This window comes from Cynocephalus volans, chromosome 12 (genome assembly GCF_027409185.1).
Source record: "Cynocephalus volans isolate mCynVol1 chromosome 12, mCynVol1.pri, whole genome shotgun sequence".
NCBI lineage: Eukaryota > Metazoa > Chordata > Mammalia > Dermoptera > Cynocephalidae > Cynocephalus > Cynocephalus volans.
In genome coordinates, this window is record NC_084471.1 from 66,947,026 (window position 1) to 66,967,815 (window position 20,790).

General features: G+C 49.2%; 1 protein-coding gene across 1 annotated transcript; it reads right to left on the reverse strand.

Moving 5' to 3' along the window:
- ESPL1 (extra spindle pole bodies like 1, separase) lies at positions 1–20,050 on the reverse strand. The gene is made up of 30 exons (XM_063076050.1): positions 19,967–20,050; positions 18,731–19,792; positions 18,334–18,438; positions 18,074–18,194; positions 15,881–16,017; positions 14,557–14,750; positions 13,561–13,800; positions 13,193–13,337; positions 12,945–13,083; positions 12,593–12,732; positions 11,141–11,275; positions 9,819–9,938; positions 9,145–9,316; positions 8,642–8,770; positions 8,359–8,515; positions 7,743–7,852; positions 5,896–6,884; positions 5,081–5,447; positions 4,718–4,879; positions 4,105–4,318; positions 3,813–4,003; positions 3,155–3,282; positions 2,899–3,021; positions 1,859–2,014; positions 1,579–1,749; positions 1,357–1,461; positions 1,073–1,188; positions 803–886; positions 502–666; positions 1–202 (listed from the first exon to the last, which is right to left on the reverse strand). The coding sequence occupies exons 1-30, from the start codon at positions 20,045–20,047 to the stop codon at positions 1–3; spliced, it is 6,360 nt and encodes a 2,119-aa protein (XP_062932120.1). The 5' UTR covers positions 20,048–20,050.
- Positions 20,051–20,790: the final 740 nt, after the last annotated feature.

Genomic DNA, 20,790 nt, shown 5'->3' on the forward strand with positions numbered 1-20,790 from the left:
TCACCGTAGGGAGACAGGCAAGCCATAGGCTACAGGTGCAGCCCCAATAAGATACTTGAGTCTGGGAGCCTGGCGGGCCTGGCTGACATAGTAGAGAAGGGGGGCCCCTGGGCCTGCTCGAAGCCAGCCCTGCAGCAGAGCATCTGTGTAGCGGTCAATGTCACGGTCTGTCACATCCCATAGATTACCTAGAAACAAGGGGCTGGGAAAAGAGAAGGAAGAGATACAAAGTAAGGGCTCTAAAGCAAAATACATAGGAAAATACAATTGGTGGTGATGGGTGACTAGAAAATATTGGACCAATAAGGAACTCCCTTGGCCCAAAGTTCCAGGAGGATAGAAGGGGGCAAAGGGTTAAAGGCCCAGGCATGCCAGGGAACTAGGATGGGAAGAAGGTGGGAACAAGAAAGGATGAATTTAGGGTTCAGATCTGGGAAAGAACCTGGGGTGGGGGGCAGGAGTCTTAATGCCCTAGGTTGGGTCTTGCCCCTTGAGACTCACCAGCCAGCCATAATGTACTTGAGCACGATGCCAGCTCCCTCCAGGTTTCCATGCACAGCTAGGGCGGCACTGCTGCAGCCAAATAGCAGGGCCACTGCCCGGCAGCTCAGCCGCAGAACAGCCTGCCCATCGAGGAAGCGCGCACCAGCCCCATGTCCTGCATAGCTAAGGTAGAAGGTGAGATGAGCCTTGACCTAGCAGTACCAGACTTGTGCCTCCACAGGGTCTAAAATCCCAAAGCAATCCATGATATACTATCCTCAGGACTACCCCTCCCTACCTCCCTACCCTAAGTACTCACATGTATAAATCATGCTCTGTCAGGGCTGCCTGCACCTGTTTGGGGCTTGGTACCTCCCCGACCACCCCTTTCCAGCCAGCTTCACTGTAGGGAAAAGGTGAGAGTGAGAATAGGAAACTGCACGGCAGGGGTCATGTGACAAAGAGGGCCGAGAGAACATTAGCTAGAAAGTGGGCTACAACAATCGATTCTGGAGAAAAGGCATGTCGCCCCAATTTGTTGTCTCTGCCCTTCTCTACTCCTCTTCTTGCCCTCACCCCTCTGCCTAACCTGCTAAAATTGGCTCGAAATTGCTCTTCTGTGTTTGCCAGGTTATTGTGAGGGTTCAGAACGTAGAAGGTACTTCGTGGATCCACTCCTTGGCTCAGCACTGATGAGGTCCCTGACTGAGAAAGAAACACTGGTGATTAGGACCCTGGTCCCACCAGGAGGCCCAAGCTCCAACAAACTCCAAACCCCTTTCCACATCTGACTCATTCTTAAGACCCTCTGCTATCTTCCCACGTCTCCCCCAATCGCCAATCATCCCCAGATCCCATCCTCCCAAACCCCACCTCTTTGATGATGGAGTAGCTGAGGAGGAAGCGGAAGGAGGGCAGCCGGGTGACAGACAGTGCCCGGAGGCTGGACATGCTTTCCCACGGCAGCTTCTGCAGGTCCTGGGCAAAAAGCACTCAGAGGTTACTCTCTCTACGCAGGCATACACAGGAGTCAAGAGGGATGTGGGGGTGAGTTGGTGCCTATTACTCACTAGACACTCTGCCCCAGCTCCTTACCTTGTCAAGCACCAAGACAAGGTGCCTATTACTTGATGCTGTCTGGCCCTGTAGACGTACCACTGCCTCGTTGAGGAGCTGTTGGGCTCGCTCTGGCTGGATCGGGCACATCCCATAGGCCAGGGCCTGAATGTCCTGAGGGGTGAGCCTACTGGCACCACTGAGCATGACCTGCAGGAAAACGGTGATCAGCAAGTGCCATAGTTCCTGTCTCCACTCACAATGGCTGGTGTGGAAAATTAAGTCTAGCTTCTTCCCCTCCCCTGCTTGCTTAACTCACTTTCAGCAAAGTGGGGTCAGGATATTTCCAGCCACATTCCTGCAGCAACTCTTGTAGATGGGAGGCCTCCTGGGCAGGGCCGGGCTGTGCACTGGATGGCAGCAGCAGCCCCCTCCAGCAGCCCAGTACATAGTTCTCTAGGGAAGTGATGAGAACCTGAACGCAGGAAACAGAGCCCTCAGTCAGAGAGGTGGCCGAGTGTCCTTCCCCATGGACATCAATGTTTTGGAGACAAGGAAATGGGTTTTCCCATGTGTATATTTGTCTTACATATCTTTCTTTTTCTTTCTTTTTTTTTTTTTTAAAAGATGACCGGTAAGGGGATCTTAACCCTTGACTTGGTGTTGTGAGCACCACGCTCAGCCAGTGAGCAAACCGGCCATCCGTATATGGGATCCGAACCCGGGGCCTTGGTGTTATCAGCACCATACTCTCCCGAGTGAGCCACGGGCCGGCCCTTACATATCTTTCTGACAGTCATAAAAGGCAAGAGTCTAGAAAAATTTTCATTTTCTGAGACTTTGGGAGAGCAAAGACTACTTATTATATATCCCTATGTTGTGACAAATATGAACAGGTGGGCAATAAAAGCTAAAGCCAGAAAGCTGATACTTGGGCTTAATCCTTTTTCTTCTATGTATCTTTAAACATTCCATTGCTATAACCCCTTCATGTTTTGGCCTCTTATTTAAAATTTTCCAGGACCGGCCCATGGCTCACTTGGGAGAGTGTGGTGCTGATAACACCAAGGCCATGGGTTCAGATCCCTATATAGGGATGGCCGGTTAGCTCACTGGTTGAGCGTGGTGCTGACAACACCAAGCCAAGGGTTAAGATCCCCGTACCGGTCATCCTTTTAAAAAATAAAATAAAATAAAATAAAGTTCTCCCCAAGTAATATAATTTGTATTTAGGTCGACACTTACAGAAAGGGCTTGAGGTACCTCAGCACTGACCTGGAACCTCTGATACAGAAGACACTGGCATCCCCTGATCATTCCCAGGCAGGCCTGACCCCACCCCACCCTGGGAACACACACCTCCATCCTACGGTCCAGTTCTAGCCGACCTGTCCACCATTCTCGCTTGTCAGTGCAACTGCTGTTCTCCTTCTGTTCCTTCTGGATGGCGTCAAACTCTTTCAGGGCTGAACTCAGAGGAAGCTTTGGGAGATGGGGATGTGAAACCTCTGTGTGTTCACGTGATTACCTTCTCTCCATCCCCCAGCCACAGAATGAGCAGCTTGACCAGAAGCCCACCCCAACCCAACTTTGCTCCCCGGCCCAGGAATCCTACCTTACTCTGTGCAGTGGGGATCTGCACAGTGACTGGGGGATTGTCCTTTTCTAGCCGGGTCAGCAGGAGGGTGTTGCCCATGGTTCCAGGCTGGAGGGTGGCCAGGGCCAACACACATACAGTCACCCCTGACACAAAGGACACACTAGAATCATTTTGGCTGTTACAAGGAATTCCCTTCCCTGTCTTCTCCACTCAATCCCTATCCAACACTCAAGATAACTCCAAGAAGTCTTCCCTGGTCACTGGAGTTCAAGGTGCTCTCTCTTTCCCTAATAGTTCCCTGTGGACAGAAACCATGTCTTCTTTGTGTCCCTCACAGCAACTAATAAAGGGCTCTGCACAGGGTGAGGCACTCAAATAATCTGTTAACATGATTCACATTAGTATAGGAAGACCCCAGACATCTCAACTCACCCCTGAAGAAGGACACTGGATTTGCTGGTAACTCAACAATGAGGTTAAAACAAATAAAAGACTTCCTGATTTAGGTTATGTCTGTTTGGTGAGAGAAACACAATGGCTAATAGATGAAAAGGTATGATGTAAGGATCACAAATCTATGGAAACTAACCAATGCCTTAAATTCCTTCACCCAACTCCTCACTAAGAAGATGCATAAGAGGACAGAAGAAGCAGCCAGAGCCTGCTACAGTACCACTGGGCATCAGTGCCAGGCGCTCCTGGAAACTCTCCTTCTCAGACTGGGGGAAGTGGCCAGATCCTGAAGTCCTGAAGGAAAATAGGTGCTGGATGCGGGCCAGGGGGACATCTCCAGGCCTCTTCTGGAGGCTCAGCCCCTGCAGCTGATCTGTCATTTCGGGTGATCCTTGGTGTTTCTGGGCCTTGCTGTAGGCAACACAGGCAGGGGTGAGGTCCCCCTCCTTCAAAGTCTGGACTCTCCTTCCAGTATGCCCCAGTACAAGGCCTTAGGGATAGTGGACACTCACGTGAGCTGTCTGTGGAGGTGGGTGAGCAGCTGGTGGCGGCAGGTGATGGAGACAGAGTCGGTGACAAGGAAGGCAGTGGCATAGGGATCCCGGTGGCCCAGGCACAAGGCCAGGAAGCGGCAGAGGTGGGCATAGAGCCCACTAGGAGGGCAGTGACTGACTCCATGGAAAGCAACGCTCAGTGAGTCACAGATGGAATCCAGGGTAGAAAGACCTAGAGGAAGGTCAAGACACTTGCTACAGATGAACCCCTATTTCCTAGTTGATAGGAACTTTCCAAGAAGGATTTCCTATCTCATTTCCTATGTGGAAAACAGCAGCTACCATTCATGAAGGGCAATGTGCCAAGTAGGGTGCAAGGCAACTTACAGACCTCAGCCATCCTCCGCAAGCCCCATTTTACAGTGAAGGAAATAAAAGCTCAGAGAGGTTAAGTGACTTATACACAGTTATTAGAGAGAGTGTTGAGATTCAAATCCAGGTTTAATGGCTATTGGATCCAGATGGGGATCCGAAGCCAGACCTACAGACAGAGTGGAAAGACATAGGGATCAAGAGACCTAGAGGTTCAGCTCTCTCCAAGTGATCAAGCCTCAGTGGTAAGCTTATTCACCAATGGCTACAGGGGCCGAGGGGAGCTGGAGCTGAGGACTGAGGCCCCTGTCGCGCTCCTTGTCTGGGAATGGGATGAGCAGCTCCTCCTTGCTGGAGTCTCGTCTCAGGACCTCACATTCTCCTACGGCTGTATCTGGGGCTGGAATGGGTGCCTTCCCACCTGGGGAGAGATCATGGCTTTGTCATAGAGTTCCCTCCTGCCATCCCCCAGGTTCTCCCTTCTACAATACAGTCCCTCAAAGCCAGCAAAAGAACATTCCTTCTGTGCTCCCCTGGCATCAGTTATTTCTTAATCTTTCTTTTGCCCCAGGGAAACCCCTGCAAAATATGCAACTTCTACCTCTCACCCTTGCCATCATACCTGAGGCTGAGTCTTCCCCATCAGAGCCCCTGAGGATCTCAAAGCTCATTTCCTTCCAGTTCTCAGTCAGTTCCTCCTCAGGGATGGTCCTCATGATCTCAGGGCCAAGCCTGGCCTGGCCACAAAGGGCCCTCTGGGGGCCTTGCTCTTCACAATGTCCTGATGCCACCTTCTTGGTCCTCCGGCTCCTGCCACTCAGGCCAGGGTGCCAAAGTGTACTACCTGGGGCAACCACTGCATCAGTCTTCAAGCTCAGGACCTTCCTAGCCCGGCCCCGGGAAGCAGTGCCCTGTCTCTTAGGCTCCTCTGCCATCTGTGCCTTAGCTGAGAAAGGGTCTTCCAAGTCGCTGTCATCGCTGAAGTTCACCTGGGATCAGAGAAAAAGGGAGAAGGGCCAAGGGGCTTTCAGTAACAGGACACCTTCTGACAGCAGGTGGCGCTATGGAGGCACCAGCAGGCTCTATCATAGCGGCCTTTGGAAGACTTTAACTTCCCACATTACACCCGCCACTCTCAATCAGGGCCAGTGACTTAGGTGTGGAAGGAGAGAGAGAAAGAAGGAACAGAAGATGAGGAGGAAGAGAGAAAAGGGAAGGGAACCTTAGAGTTAAGGAAAGTGCCTTCTGCCTGAAACAAAGGGAGACTTGGAACTAGGTCCTGCTACGGAAGATGTAGGGTTCTCCAGAGAGCAGAAGAGATTAAGTTTCCACTAGGCCTGGGAAGTTATTCCACAAAGACATCTGCTCTGCAGAATGCTCCCTTCCAGGACCACCCCCAGTCAACATCATCACCACCTAGCCACAGTCCCACCTCACCTTGAGGCGTGTCTGGACCCTCTGTTGTAACCTGGGGGCCTGGGGAACCTCAGGCTTGCTCTTTGTAGAGTAGACTTCCTCAAACACGGTGAAGGGGACATGAGGGCCTGCCTGCCTGACCTGGCCTGGGGGCTTAGGTGTACAGGGTGGTCCTCCACCTTCTACACCTTTCTGAGAAGTATTATGGATAGACAGGGGAGCAGAGGCTACCTGCTGGCGCCTTCGTCCAGAACGTTTTTGGCTCCGAGTCTTAGAAGGCTCTGAGCCTGGGGGGCTTTTTATTAATGGTGGCTGCCAGCCCCAGGAGCTTGTAAAAAATTGGGTAGTGCAGCAGCTGAGGCCAGCTAGCTTTGCAAGGGCCTGAATCAAGAGCAGGTTGGCTCTCCAGGACTCCAGGTGGGGTATCCGCACTGCTACAAACTTCAGCCCTGACTCCAGGACCTTCCAGAGGCTTTTGTTTGATGGCTGGCTCAGGCTCTCCAGTGCCAGCTGTGTGTATGCCTGAGCCAATATTTCATCCAAGAGGCTTGGGACAGGGGATGGTGGTGCTTTTTGATTCAGGGAGGCTTGGAGAGCTTGGGCAAGGCGCTCTGTGGCTGCAGGGCAACCCTTCAGCACAATCTGTAGCAGATCCAGACCCTGGGCCTGATGGCCCATGGCCAGCCTCAACCCTGCTGTAACCAACACCCAGTGCAGACAGACTGCTGAGAGGACAGGGCTAGCACAGAGTGAGCAGTCACAGGTGGGTGAATGGGACAGGAAGCCAGGACTGGGCTGGGGCTTGGTTTTCAGGATTGGGGAGGAGTTTGTAGATGGTGCTATTGGGCCAGGCTCCTTGGCCACAGTGGCCACTAGTTCCAGAGCAGGGCCTCTTAGGAAGAGTTCCTCCTCTGGGAGCTGTGGAGGTTGGGGGACCGGGGCTTGCTGTTTCCTCTTCTGCAAGTGGACTTTCTTCACAGAGTCTGGGTGCTGGGCCACTCCACAAAACTCTGGGGAGAGAGCAGAACAAGAATTACAAAACAGGGGGAAATGGTTATCAAGCACTTCCTGAGTTACCCTCAGGGCCCAACTCTCTAATATATGATTAATTTACTTATAAATTACTTATCTATATTCCTGTATAAAATATTGAGTATTAGTATGGCTTATTTTTTAGATAAAATCCCTAAAGTTTTCTTTCCACCTGACAATGTACCAATACAGGCCACAAAGCCCCCACATCTGCAGCTCAGAAGGCTGCATGGCTCAGAAAAGCAGGCCAGCACCAGGAGGCCCCCATCTTAATTCTGCCTCCTGCCCCTATAGCCCTATGATCCTGGCCCAAAACACTGAATTTCTCAACTTTCTCATTATACAGATGAAAAAAATCTGTGCTCCCACCTGACATCACAGGGTTTTGTGGGGGGCAAATGAAATATTAGAGGTAAAAGTGGTTGATAAGAAAAAATGTATCATCAATACAAGTTTAATTATTAGCTTAAGCGCTCCTGAAGATACTACTTTTGTGCTATCCAGTACAGTAGCCACTAGCCACATGTGGCTACTGAGCAAATAAAATGTGAGTGTGACTGAGGACCTGATTTTTAAATTTTATTTAAACCAAATTTAAATTAAAGAGCCAAAATGTGTTGGGCAGCGCTATAAACTAGAACCAGATAGGGTTAGTCCTGGAAAGGCTGTCAGGAGAAGGGAGACCAATAGTCTGATTGAAGTCAAAGGAAGGTTGCCCTGGGACCAGAATTCAGTCTCTGATTTGGAAGGGAACCAAACCTTTACACATAAAGATATGTCCTAGTGTGTGTGTCATTCTCACCACTGCCCATTGGCGTGGGGGCATGTCTGCTTACCTGTGCAAGACTCGAGCAAGAACAGAACCTGTTGCAGGTCTGACTGACAGAGGTCCACATCATTGCGGGCTAGCTCCAGCTTACCTTTCAGCACCAGGAACAAGGCACACCTTGTTAGGAGAGGATTTGAGAACCAATCAGTAGAATCCTTTGATTTCATGGAGGATCTTTCTCTTTCCCAAGGAGAGACATCACTTTTCCGTGCCTCCAAAAGGCCTTCCTCTCTAAAGCTGACTTAAACACTCCCTGGGGAAACCCTCTATACTTTTTCATCCCAACTCATAGCAAATGCATTAAAAGAGAATTTCTCAAACTGCATTTCTCAAAAAAAAGGATCCTGTGGGCAAATAAATGTAGGGAAACACCGCATGCTAGATCTCCCTTTTGGAGATTTACAATGCATATTAGCATACTGAAGGACATAAAAGGTCCTATAGGAAATAAAAACATCTAACCTTCATTAACTCAGCATTTCCCACTTATTTAACCATGGAATGCCTTCTTCCACCAACCCCTCTAAACATGTCATTCGTGGAACAGTTTGGGACTCCATGGTCAAGGGTGCATTGCACTTAGATGCCAGAATCAGTCCTCTCAGGCCCTGTATCTCACTCACCGGCACGGTATCTGCAGCTTCGTTGTAAGTTTCAGGGCCTCCAAGCAAAAGGCCTTGGCTTCACTCACACTACCCAGCTGGCCCAGGCGGCAGACCAGCTTCTCTGAGCAGCTCAGCACTTCTGTAAGAACCTGCCATTTTTGTACCAGATTTTCACCTGTAGCAAAGCAGAGAAACAAGACCATCCCTCAGCCACAGTCTGGATCCTCTGGAGACAAAACTGCTAGTCCCACCATCTAACTTATCCATTCCTGCAGAACCTTGCTCTCCTCCTCAGACTCACCATAGTCCAGAAATGGTGTCTCCACAGCTGATTTCTGAATTGAGAGCATATCACTGCCCATCAGCAGGAGGATGATGCTTCGGAGGAGCTTATGGGAGTCTATGAGGGCTATCTCAGGTGTCTGCCAGCCTGTGTTAGATGGGGTGGAGAAAGAAAGGATATGATGTTGCCAGAACTTCTGCCACCTTCAACTACTAAGATAGCAAATGCAAAGTATGCTGCCACTCTTTCCTTTCTGCATCTATGACAGAGTGTCAATCACAGAACTTTTTCCTTCTGAGATCCCATGGGGGTCTCAGAATCCATTCAGTCTAGAATTCCAGGCAGTCACTAATTAATCGATTAGTCATCAGACCAACTGAAAACTATTTTCTATCCTAGCCTACTCTGTGCAGGTTCTAGGTAGGCTAGTCCACACAGCTCAAGAGCAGAGGGGATGAGGGTTGAGAAGAAGTGATAGCATACACGTCATCCCAGGAGGGCCATCCACCCTATTCTTTCACCTTGGGCACAGAGCTGCTCCCACAGGGAGTCTGAGAGGTTGTTTGATGAGAGGGTAAGGTAGATAGCCACCAGCTGCAGGGCCTGGACACGCAGCAAGTACCAAGCCTTGGATGACTTCTGGAGAGCAGGATCCTGAAGGACAGTCAGCAGCAGAGAGACACCCTCTGTCACCTGAGAGAAAGGGCCGGAGGAGAGTAATAAGTAAAGTCAAACAAGCATTTTGGGCTTCAGATGTCCCTGGAGATCATCTGGCCCAATCTCCTGCTTTTAAGAATGATAAAAGCTATAGAGAAAAACTAGAGTTTGAGAGGGCACAAGACTTGGCCAAGTCACACAGCTAGTTTGGGAGAAAACTCAGGTCTTTCAGATCCACTGCATTTCTAGACTAGGGCTCCAGTGCCTGCCCAGGATCACTGTCATTCCAGTTTCTAGACAGACTTTCCCCCTTGCCCCTGAGGAAACTGGAAAAGGATGAAAAGGACAGTATCTCTACTAGAGGGAAACTGGTAAACAGTCATTGGTGAGGGAAAGGGTAGGAAGTACGACTGGCTTCTCAGAGTCAGGAATATTCTTCCTAGCTCCAGGGAAATCTCAAAAGTCAAACAAATATCCAGAAGATCCTAAAACCTTTCTAATACCCAGGGCCTTTGAGGATTAAGAAAGTGAGAAATACCTTCTGTTGAGTCCAGCAGAGTTGACTGTGAAGTAAGTCACAGGTCAGGGAAAGGAGCTGGTACGTGTCTGTGGTCCGACTGAGAAGTTTCCGGCTCAATTCTGCCTGTTCCAGGTATAACTAAGGAAGCAATCAGAGGGTGCCTGAGCATGCCAGTGGGGAAAGGCAGCCTGACTCTTCAAATTAAAATGAAGTAAAACATTCGCAAGCAAAATACTAAACACATCCAATTAAATACTAAATTATTTCAAATATTGTAATTACATAGGAGTTATTCATTCACTCACTAAAATGTTAATTTAACACTTTCGTGTAACCTCTGTGCTAGAAAGACAAAGCTGATAAAGAGTAAGCAGGATCTTCAGTCTAATACCTTGCAAGGCAGTGGGGACATAGGCATTTATATGTAATCGTGATATAATGCCATAAGTGCTACCTAGTGGTATGGGGACCCAAGGAAAGTGGGTGATTCTGTTCTTGAAGAAGAGAATGTATAAATGTTTAATGAAGAAGGTGGGGGTACAGCTAACCTAGGTCCTGAAAAGAAAGTAGAGGTTTGCTAGATTGAAGAAAAAAGGGGGGATGGGGGATGGCGAGGAAAGGCGGAGAAGTGCAAGAGGCACATACAGGGAATATAAAGTAACTGGTATGGATTGGCATAAGGTTCATGGTAGGAAGTAGCAGAATTTAAAAGATGTGCAGTTGGGCCGAGCCCGTGGCGCACTCGGGAGAGTGCGGTGCTGGGAGCGCAGCGATGCTCCCGCTGTGGGTTCGGATCCTATATAGGAATGGCCGGTGCCCTCATTGGCTGAGTGCCAGTCACGAAAAAGACAAAAAAAAAAAGAAAAAACAAAAAAAAAGATGTGCAGTATTAAGTAGAGTCTGGACAGTATCCTTCAGACAATGGAGAAGCCATTGAAATCTTAAGCGGGAAAAGGATCAGACCTGTGCCTACTAGTGGTATTTAGAAGACAAAATAGCAAAGGGAGAAACTGGAGGCAAAGAGACAAACTAGGAGACATTGTGATAGTCCTATGTGAGTGATGAAGCATCAACTAGGGCAACAGAAACAGTTGGGGAAATACAGGATTGGCAGTGTATTCCTGGAGTAGAATCTGTAAGACTTAATGAACAATTGGTTTTGCAGGGCGAAGGAAGCCTTCTCTTCCCACAGCTGCCTCTGACCACTCCACACTTCAAAATACTCCAGCCAAATGTGTGGTAGAAGGCAGAGAAGCTGCCTCTTCAGTATCCTGTCTTCTCAGAGAAAAGATGGGCCTCTAAAGCCACATGCCCCCAGGCTAGGCTGGCTGGGCACTCACCTGGGCATAGCTGGGACAGCCAAGGGTCAGAAGAAGCTGGGTGATGTGGCAGGAGGCGCCAGCTGCCTTTGCATGGTCCTCCAGTCTCTCAGAGACGATCCGTAGAAGCAGGAGGGCCTCCAGAGCCTGCAGGGGCTGGTCGGCCAGGAGCAGCAAGTTTATCCCACCCCTGCTCAAACCCCTATTTCTAACCTCTGTTCCCCAGCCTTCTGGGACTTCGGACTGTGGTCTGACCTCAGGGCCTGGATGGAATGTTGCTACCATCAGCCATCCTTAGGAGGTCTGCAAACCATCCTATTCCCTTCTGTTTTATTATTTTATTTATTTATTTATTTTAAAAAGATGACCAGTTGGGCCAAGCCTGTGGCACACTCGGGAGAGTGTGGTGCTGGGAGCACGGCGATGCTCCCGCCGCGGGTTCGGATCCTATATAGGAGTGGCCGGTGCACTCACTGGCTGAGTGCTGGTCATGACAAAGACAAAATAAATAAATAAATAAACAAAAAATAAAAAAGATGATCGGTAAGGGGATCTTAACCCTTGACTTGGTGTTGTCAGCACCACGCTCACCCAGTGAGCAAACCGGCCATCCCTATACGGGATCCGAACCCGTGGCCTTGGTGTTATCAGCACCGCACTCTCCGGAGTGAGCCACAGGCCAGCCCTTCCCTTCCGTTTTAAAGCCTAGATGCCAATTATCATCAGTAGCCAGTATTTACTGAGTTCTTACTATGCGCCAGGCACTGCGGCAAGAGGTTTATATGCATCAGCTCATTTAATCTTCACAGTAACCTAAAGCCAATTTCACAGCACCAGAAACTAAGATTCACATAGGTTAAGTTGCTTGACCAAGTTCACACAACAGGTATGTGGTAGAGCCAAGACTCAGATCTAGGTGTGAGGCGTCCCAGGGTCCTTGTGCTAAAAATATGGCCTAATGGCTCACAGTAACAAAGATCCTTTATGTGCAATGATTTTTTTCTTTTTGGAGTTTCCTAATGTGGAGTCCAGGGAAGAGCTCCAGGAAGTCTCTGAAAGCCCCTGAAATTGCATGTAAAAAATGTAAAATTGTGTCTATAGGCATCTATGTATTCTTCTGAGTACATAGGTCTCAAATTATTTAATAATTAATAATAACTAAAGTTAACATTTGAGCATTCCATTTATGTAAATCATCTTCCATGTATTATCACATTGAGGTAGTATTATCACTGTTCCTATTTTAGAGATAAGGAAACTTGGGCTTATAGAGTATGCAATTTGCCTGAAGCCATGTACTAATAAAAAAATGGAGCCTGGATTTAAACTCAGGGAGACTGGTGACCAAGCCCATGCCCTTAATCACTGGGTATATGGCTTCTCAGCAGGTTCATAGCTACAGAAGGTGAAGGAGTTCAGTTTATGGTTTAACCCTTGTCTGTATCAGTCTCCATTGGTGCCCTGCCCCATTACCTTTGCCACCAGCTGATAGAGGGCTGCTAGAATCTGCAGGGAGGCTGCTGTCTGCTGGAGACACCGCACAGCAGGGGCCTGCCCCTTTGTAAGCACCTCCTTCCACAGGGCCAGAGCTTGGTCGAGGCACTTGGACTGAGCTATAAGTCAGAAGAAAATGACCACTCTCTCAGCATGGGCCATCTGGAGAGAACTTGCCTTTCTCCATAATATCTGCTCTTTGGGCCGACCTACCCACCCCCTGCCACCTCCCACCCTGCAAGTTCAGCCTCTCCCACACTGATGGTCCCTGTTCTGCTCTTAGGATGTCATGGAGAAGACGCCCATGCCATGCTACATTTACTGCTCTCACCAGCATCTGCAGAAAGGTTGAAGGCAATGTTACTGTAAAGGAAACGATCATCCTGGAGTTTATCTTCATAGTTCAGGTCATTGACTTCAAATTCCTCCAGGTTACTAGGAGCCTGGGCTCTCCGATCCCGCTCAATACCCTAAATGGGGAGATCAGGGTGAAAAACAGGGCAGGTATCAGCTTACTGGGGGCCTAGAAAAAGAATTTCTATACCCAGTTCTGCTCAGTCCCACAGCAGTCACACTCACTTCCTGCATTTTGGCCTCCAGGGTACAGATGTAGAGCCACAGTAATGCCTGTGCTTTATCATCAAGAAGCCGATCCTCAGCCTGGGCCTCGGGCCTCAGAGACTCCAGAAGCTGCAGGGCTTCCTGGATAGCATCCATGGCAGAGCTGTAAGGAGAAGAGGCACTCAAGCTGGGCCCACTACGAGTACCTGCCACAGCATCCTGGAAAGGGCCTACTGCAGGACAGCTGGCCTCACCCACTGAATGAGCTCACAAGGCCACAAAATAAGGGGGGCACTCAGGGACATGGAGAGGGAAACTGGCTCCAAAAAGAGTAAGGGGACCTAGGGAAGGGAGCAAGACTGGGTTCCCCAGCTATTCCTCCTTACCAGTCAGTCTGTTGGGCAAAGTCATGGTAGCAGAGCACCTGAGCCAGTTCCACCAGGTGGGTAGCTCGCGCCCATGACCCAGCAGATGTCTCCTCGGGGTTCAGCTCCAGCAGGTCACAGATGATATTGAAGCGCTCCTGCCCAGTGTCAGCCCGCACTGCCTTGTAGGCCCGCAGCTCCTCCATCAGCAGAAGGACCAGGGTATCCCGGTCCCAGCCACTCAGGCTGTCTCGCAGAGTCCTGAGAGAGGACAAGCTCAGCAACAGGGTAAAGCCTGGGCAGCATGGAGCCTCTGCTGCATGCTGAAGAACACCAGCCTTGGCTTGCTGAGAGCTAAGTTTCCAGTTGTGGCTTTAAGTCTAATCAGATTGCATCACTCTTCTGTGTAATACATTACAGTGGGCTGCCACTAGAAATCATAAAACCCCTGCCCATGGCCTATAAGGCCTTGTGAGACTCGCTTAGCCTCTGCCCACCTTGCCCACCTAATTCTATACAGCTTCCCACCCTGTGCCCCCATTCCACTACCTTCCAGCATGCTGGCTTTCTCAAGCATGTCCCAAGTTTATTCCCATCTTGGAGGAGCCTTGTATTTACTATTCCCTCTGCAAGGAATTGTCTTCCCAAGATCTTTAAATGGTGGATTCCTCCATATCCTCAGGTCTCATCTCATACATCACTTCTTCAACCAGGGCTTCCCTATATAACCCATCTAAAGTTGCTCCCTCTGTTAGCAAATCACCCTTTTTAGCTGTTTTCATAGAATGTATATGAAATATACTTGTTTTTTTATCTCTCTCCAAGTAGAATACAAACTCCATGAAAGTAAGAACATTGCCTGCCACCACTATACCCCCAGTACTCAGCACAGTGGCTGGCATATAGCAGGCACTCAATGAATGAAGGAATCACTGCCTTTTTCAGACATAAGGATGCAAGGATATGACCATGAATACCATGGGGCAAACATGGTTGTTCCCCTCCCCACCAACTTACTTTAGCTGTAGCTCCTTGTCTCCAGCCCTGGCTGCATCCATCTTGACCCGGACCCAGAAAGTGACTGGCTCAGCCATGAGTTCGGGGCTACAGGGCTGTAGGGCTGCCAGCCACAAAGTCACCATTTTGCAGCCCTGGGCCTGTTTACCCAGTTTCTTCAAACTCTCTACATGCAACCGGAAGCACCTGTGCAACTGACCAGAGAAAGGGAACAGATCAAACTGGAGAGGACCCAATGGGTGTGTACAGTGGGAGAGCACATGCATGCACAGGTACACACACCACACAGTGGGGGTTTGGCAGGTAGTCCTCCTGCCCTCCACCCCCACCCCAAGTCAGGAAACACCTAAGAAACAAATACCCTTGGTGCTCTAAACCTCAGAGGCTCCAGTCCACCCCACCACATATTCATCATCCACACCCTTGAAAACCTGCTCCCCCTCCCATAACCCTTCTCTCAGCAAATGACACTGTCTTACCCTGAGTCAGAAATGGGAGCTATTCTTGACTCCTCTGTCTCTCTCCCTCCAGCCAGTCACCAGGTTAATCCTTGACTTCTTGCACCCCTTCACCTCTTCTCATCCCTCGCACAGCTGCTTCAGCTCAGCAGCTCCTCCTGCCTAGGCTACTATAGCAGCCTGATTACCCAGTCTTGTCCCTTGTACTCTGTTTGCCACAGTGATGCCAGAGAAATCCAAAACTCCAATCTGATGTAATGCCTCCACTTAGATCCTTCAGAGGCTCATCACCTCACTCAAGAAGAAGCCCAAGACTCTCTAGATCATCTTGCTTGCTAATCTAGCCAACCTATCGCTTCACAGGTATTCTTGCTTAAGACATTGGTTCTCACTCTGGTTGCCCAAAGTACCACCTGGAGGAACTTTTTTTTTCTTATTTTTTACTTTTGGTGGCTGGCCGGTACACGGGTCAACCCTAGACCTTGGTGTTATCGGTAACCAACTGAGCTACCCAGCCAGCCCTACCTGGGGGAACTTCTAAAATATTCAGATGCCTGGGCTCCACAGCTAGAGATTCTGATGCAATTAACTTGAGGTAGATATTAAAATTTTTTTAAAGTTCACTCAGGTGATTTTAATGTGCAGCTAGGTTGAGAACTACCGGCTTAGGACAAGCTAAATACAAAAAGTGAGTCAATCTAAAGAAAAATATTAAGTAGGTAACAGTACAGATGAGGTTTGGGAAACACTGTCCCTGGTACTGGTGTGAACATGCAGCTCCTAATACTCTATGCCAAGGCAGGGTCTTGGCCAGGCCCCTTTCATGCTACTCAAGCCCCACCCCCTGCCCATCATATTCCCTGTACCTTCTCAGGAGGCACCTCAGGATACATGCCTGGCTTTGCTAAGCTCAGGTGCTGACAGAGTGGCTCAGAGATGGCACAGACCTCAGCATAGAGCTTGTGACTGTAGAAGCTGTAGGCCAAGTTACTGGTGTAAGAAGCTGCATGGGAGAGAAAGGACAGTTGACCACAGGAATCGTTTCCACTGCCCTCTCCTGCTGGAGAGGCAGTAGAGAGAAGCTCAACCTGTGGTCAGTTCAGCTGCTTCCAGATCAGACAGGAACCCCTATCACTAGGGAATGAGGAAAAGGCAGCTCTCCCCATCCTGCTCCAAGTCAGCCTATGCCCTCCATTCCAGTAAGGTGAACCCATACCACCCAGTCGCTCTGCACAGTTTTAAAAGGGTTGAGTCCTCGTTCCCACCCATGGCCCATCTCTCTTCACATGCCAATCTCTGTCTTCATCGTGCTCCAAAGGTCGGCATTTTAGGGGAACACTGGACTTTCACCTCCCTGTCCTTCCCTCATTCCACTGAAGCCACGCTAGTCTCCTTGCTATTCCTCGAACATACTAGATAGACCCTCTCCTGCCTCAGGGCCTTGGCATTGGCTTTTTCCTCTGCCAGGGATGTTCTTTCGCAGATATTTACATGGCTAACTCCTTCACATCCTCCAAGTCTTTGCTCCTGTCACCCTCTCATGAGACCTACCCTGACCAACTGATTTAAGATGGCAACTTAGCCCCTTTCACCCACCCTGGACACCTAATTCCTTCTTGTCCTGCTCTACTTTTCCTTTTTCCTCATATTTCTTATTACTTTCTAACATGTTGAAAAATACACTTATTTATTAAGTCTGTTGTTTATTATATTTTCCCCCAAACTAGAATGTGACTCCATGAGGGCAGGGATCTTTGTTTTGTTTAGTGACACATCCAAATACTCAGAATAGTGCTTGGCACGCAGTAGGTATTCAACAAATATTTACTGAATGAATAAATTCCCTTAACTCATTTATGTAAATTCTCGGCTATCAACAGATAGTTGGGAGAAAATAAAATCAGTCCTCAGTACTCTATGGGAAGAATTTTCACATTAATAATTTTTGTGACTCCTGATGATATTTTCATCTGTATGGCTAGGTTCAACCACTGAGGATATGAAAAGTTCTCCTGAAACTTCCCATGACTGAACTGGTTGGGATCATAAACTAAAGGGCCATGTTTTATGTAAAATGAGGGGGAAATGTATTATGAAGTACAAAATAAGCAAAGCTATTAGAATTGTGGTTACTGGTTGGGAGTGCTGACTAGAAGGGGACACGGCGGGGGGTTTCTGGGATATGTTATGTTCTGTTACTTGACCTAGAAGTTGGTTATGAAGTGTGTTCACTTTGTAAAAACTCCAAACTGTACACTTATGATCTGTACACTTTCCTATGTGTATATTTTAATTAAAAAAGGGTGGGGGAAGCATATATGCATGTTGGTTTATATATACATAGAATATCTCCAGAAGCAGGCAGCCCCGTTAGTTCACTTGGTTAGAGCATGGTGCTCATAACACCAAGGTCAAGGACACACACACACACACACACACACACACACACACACACACTATCTCCAGAAGGTATAAAAAATTCACACACACACACACACACACACACACACACACACACACACACACACACACACACACACACTATCTCCAGAAGGTATAAAAAATTCACACACACACACACACACACACACACACACACTATCTCCAGAAGGTATAAAAAATTCATATTAGTTGTCTCTGTGGAGGAGAACTTGGGTGACTGGGATTAGGAGTGGGAGAGGGACTTTTCACTGTATGGCTTTTTGTACGATATGAATCTTGGCCATGTGAATATTTTACCCAGTTTTTAAAATTTTAAGTTACAAATGTTATTTAAAATTTAAATATATAGAAAGGTCATAAAGTTGTGCATCAGGTACAAATGTTTTCATGAAACAAATACCAAATCACATTTCAAAGTCAATGAGAAAAAATTAGTGTCTGCTATTAGCCTCATCACTTCTCTACCAACGTTAAATGCGGAGTAACTAATACTTATAAACATCTCTTTCATTGCCTCTTTAAATCATAAGGTCAGAACTATCCAGCAAGTGCTATTTGCCTGCCTACTGAGTGATGACCCTCGTAAGAACCCTGTATCTGGGCCCCAGGGCACTAACCTGTCATCCCCAGGTAATCAGTCAGCTCTCTGCCTGACAGGCCCTCTAAGGCCTCCAGCATCCAGACAACAGTAGATTTGCAACTCTCCATTAGATGGGCCAGGTCAGCCAAATCAGCTACCTGAAGGGACAAGAAGGACTTGTGGCTGAAAGGAGTTATGCTAGGTTCAGGTGACCTCCACCCTACCCCACAGCTAAAGGCAAAGCAACCTCAAAGCTCTATGGAGCTTTGTCCAGGTTCCTTGATTCCCAAACAATACCTGACAGCCTTGGGCAAAGTCATAGACCACCACAGTGTAGAGTTGAAGTCCCTGGAAGTACATCTGAAGCAAAGACTGCTGCTGCTTGGAGGAGCCCCCACAGACCTGAGGAAGGAAAGGGGAAGTTGATTTGAGAGGCAGAGCTAAAGAGTGAGCTCCAAGCTAAAGACTGGCAGAGTCCTAAAGAGCTGACATAGCCCTGGGAGAAGAAAGGAGGACACCAGGAGGGCCTCTGCCCTCTCAAGATAGACTAAGCTGCTTGATGGCTTGCCAGGCATAGTCTAGAGAGTAGCTTACCAAGGAGAGAACCAGGGCTTCCAAACCTTGCCAAAGACCCTACGCTGGCAGTGAATCCACAGAATCATATCCCCACCCTACCTCCAGGTCCTTTACTCACGCCATCATCCTGCAGCTGCCGGATAAGGGAGCAGTATCCTCCAAGAAAAGCAAAGAGGCTCAGAAGAGCATCAGGTCCATAGCATCTCTTGGCACCTCGCTCCAGGCCTGAAAGGAAGAACTGGCAGCTGTCATACAATGCCCGAAGTGGAGGTGACGGTGCCTCCATACCGTTGTTCAGGACAGCTGATGCCTTGCTCAGAAGCTTGGCCACTGCCTGGGGTCCTTTCTCCCCAACCTGTAGCAGCTCAACCCCCAACTGGCACAGCTGGAGGCTGGGGGCTAGACTGGTGTTCTTTAGGTAACCATAAGCTTTCTCTACTGTACTGGTGGCCTTATCATGGTGGCAGCTCCAACAGAGGCGACGGCAGCATTCCAAGGTGAGTTCCAAGAGGCAGAGGGCCCTCTGGGGAGAAAGAGGCCCTGTAGAGCCCCCTCCCTCACGCACCAGGGCTCTGATCACATGCCTGGAGAGCAGGTCATCTAGGAAATCAGCATCTGCTTTACTCAGACCATGCCCACTGGCATCAAATAGCTGATGGGCAGCCACCACTCGACAGGCTGTTTGAGAAGCAAAGAGAGGAACCTCACAAGGTGTACTTTCATCCTCCAAGAGTACTAGGAAGCTCAAGGCCTTCAGCCGAGCTGACAATGCAGCCCGCCGCTCCAGCAGGGCTTCTGCCCCCTTCCAAAGCAGAGAAAAGCTGCCCTGAGCCACTGCCTCATAATCCTGGGGAGCAGCTTGGCGAGAGCACTGTACCAAGCAGGCATGGAGGGGTTGAGCCAGGTGTAGCGTGGCCTCTGGGTTTCCCTGTGTGGCAACATTCCGCAGTAAGATGAAGAGAATTCTTTCCAGGTAGAGTGGAGGGCGCTGGGGGGTGGCTGCCAAGTAGCCATTACAGGCCAGTTCTGCCAACTCCAGCAAGCTCCTCAGGTGCCCAGGACAAGCTAGCTTGACAGTTAGCTGTTGGTTGCAAGCCCTCAGGATAGCATCACAAACTTGTCTCCTCTCAGCGTCAGATCGGCAGCTGGGAAAACCAGCTGGAGGATTGGACAGGAACTCCTAGGAGGAAAAAAAAATATGAATAGGGCTAGCAAAAAAGAGAAAGAAGTAGGGAAAGTAACCAGAAATAGGATTGCTCAGGAGAGGGTCCCGTATTTATCTTTCTCTTCAAAACAAGGCAACACATAAATAACACAGCTCAGCTCGGAAACCCGAGCCAGACGGCATCCCCACCTTCAAGCTAGGCAGCAAATCTTCGGTCTCTTTCTGGCTACTTAGCAGAGTACCAAAGTTGGCTCCTTTGAAGTTCCTCATGGCGCCAGAGAGCTAGGGAAAAGGAGACGGATTAGAGAAGAATCGTAATAGAGCTAACGGGAGGAAGGGAGAAGGGCAAGAAGGGCCTGAAGGCCTGAAGACCGTGGAAGGAGGTAAAGAATCCCATCAGAAATCTTATCAGGAATAAACTCACGCCAGGACGACGGGCTCCAGTTGTGTTTTATTTTTGTTGGTTTTTTTTAGTCTCGGGTAACTTTAATGAAAGTGTCAACAGTCCTCTCCCCATGGTGGTATATAGAGGGCTGAGCTCAAAAGCAGGATCGCATTTGCTAAAAGACCAGCCACCCACCGAAGGAAGGCCGGGCTGCCTTTAGGGAGCCGAGCTCGAGACCAGGACCCCAGGCAAGAAAGCCGGGCTCCTGTCGTAAACCGACGCTTCCGCTTTTCTTTCCTCCCGGAGGTTCCCGGCCCTCACCACTCCACCGCCCCACCCCGGAGGCCCGCACCGAGCTCTTCAGCACCCACCAGGATGTCCCACGGTCTCCCAACCCTCCCTTTCAGAGGCGTCCCCCAAGTCAGCACTGGGCATCCCATTCACTTCGGCGCGTACACACGCCCACGAGTCTCTCCCTGCCTTACAGCCCGAGAAGCCGCCCCCCTTTCCAGGCCCAAGACTTACCCGCCAGACTACGTACTCTCAAGGATCCACAGTGCAACCTTCGTTTTCCGCGCCAGCCCCTCCTTTCAAATATCTCCAGCGACCAATCAGCGAGAGGTGCGTA

Bases quoted from the DNA above. Each gene is read 5' to 3' on its own strand.
- ESPL1 (XM_063076050.1), bottom strand. From the start codon at position 20,047: ATGAGGAACTTCAAAGGAGCCAACTTTGGTACTCTGCTAAGTAGCCAG. The intron at 9,939-11,140 runs GTGAGTGCCCAG...TTGCTTCCTTAG, and splicing joins GCTGTCCCAGCTATGCCCAG to TTATACCTGGAACAGGCAGA. The intron at 667-802 runs GTGAGTACTTAG...CTTCTACCTTAG, and splicing joins ACAGAGCATGATTTATACAT to CTATGCAGGACATGGGGCTG.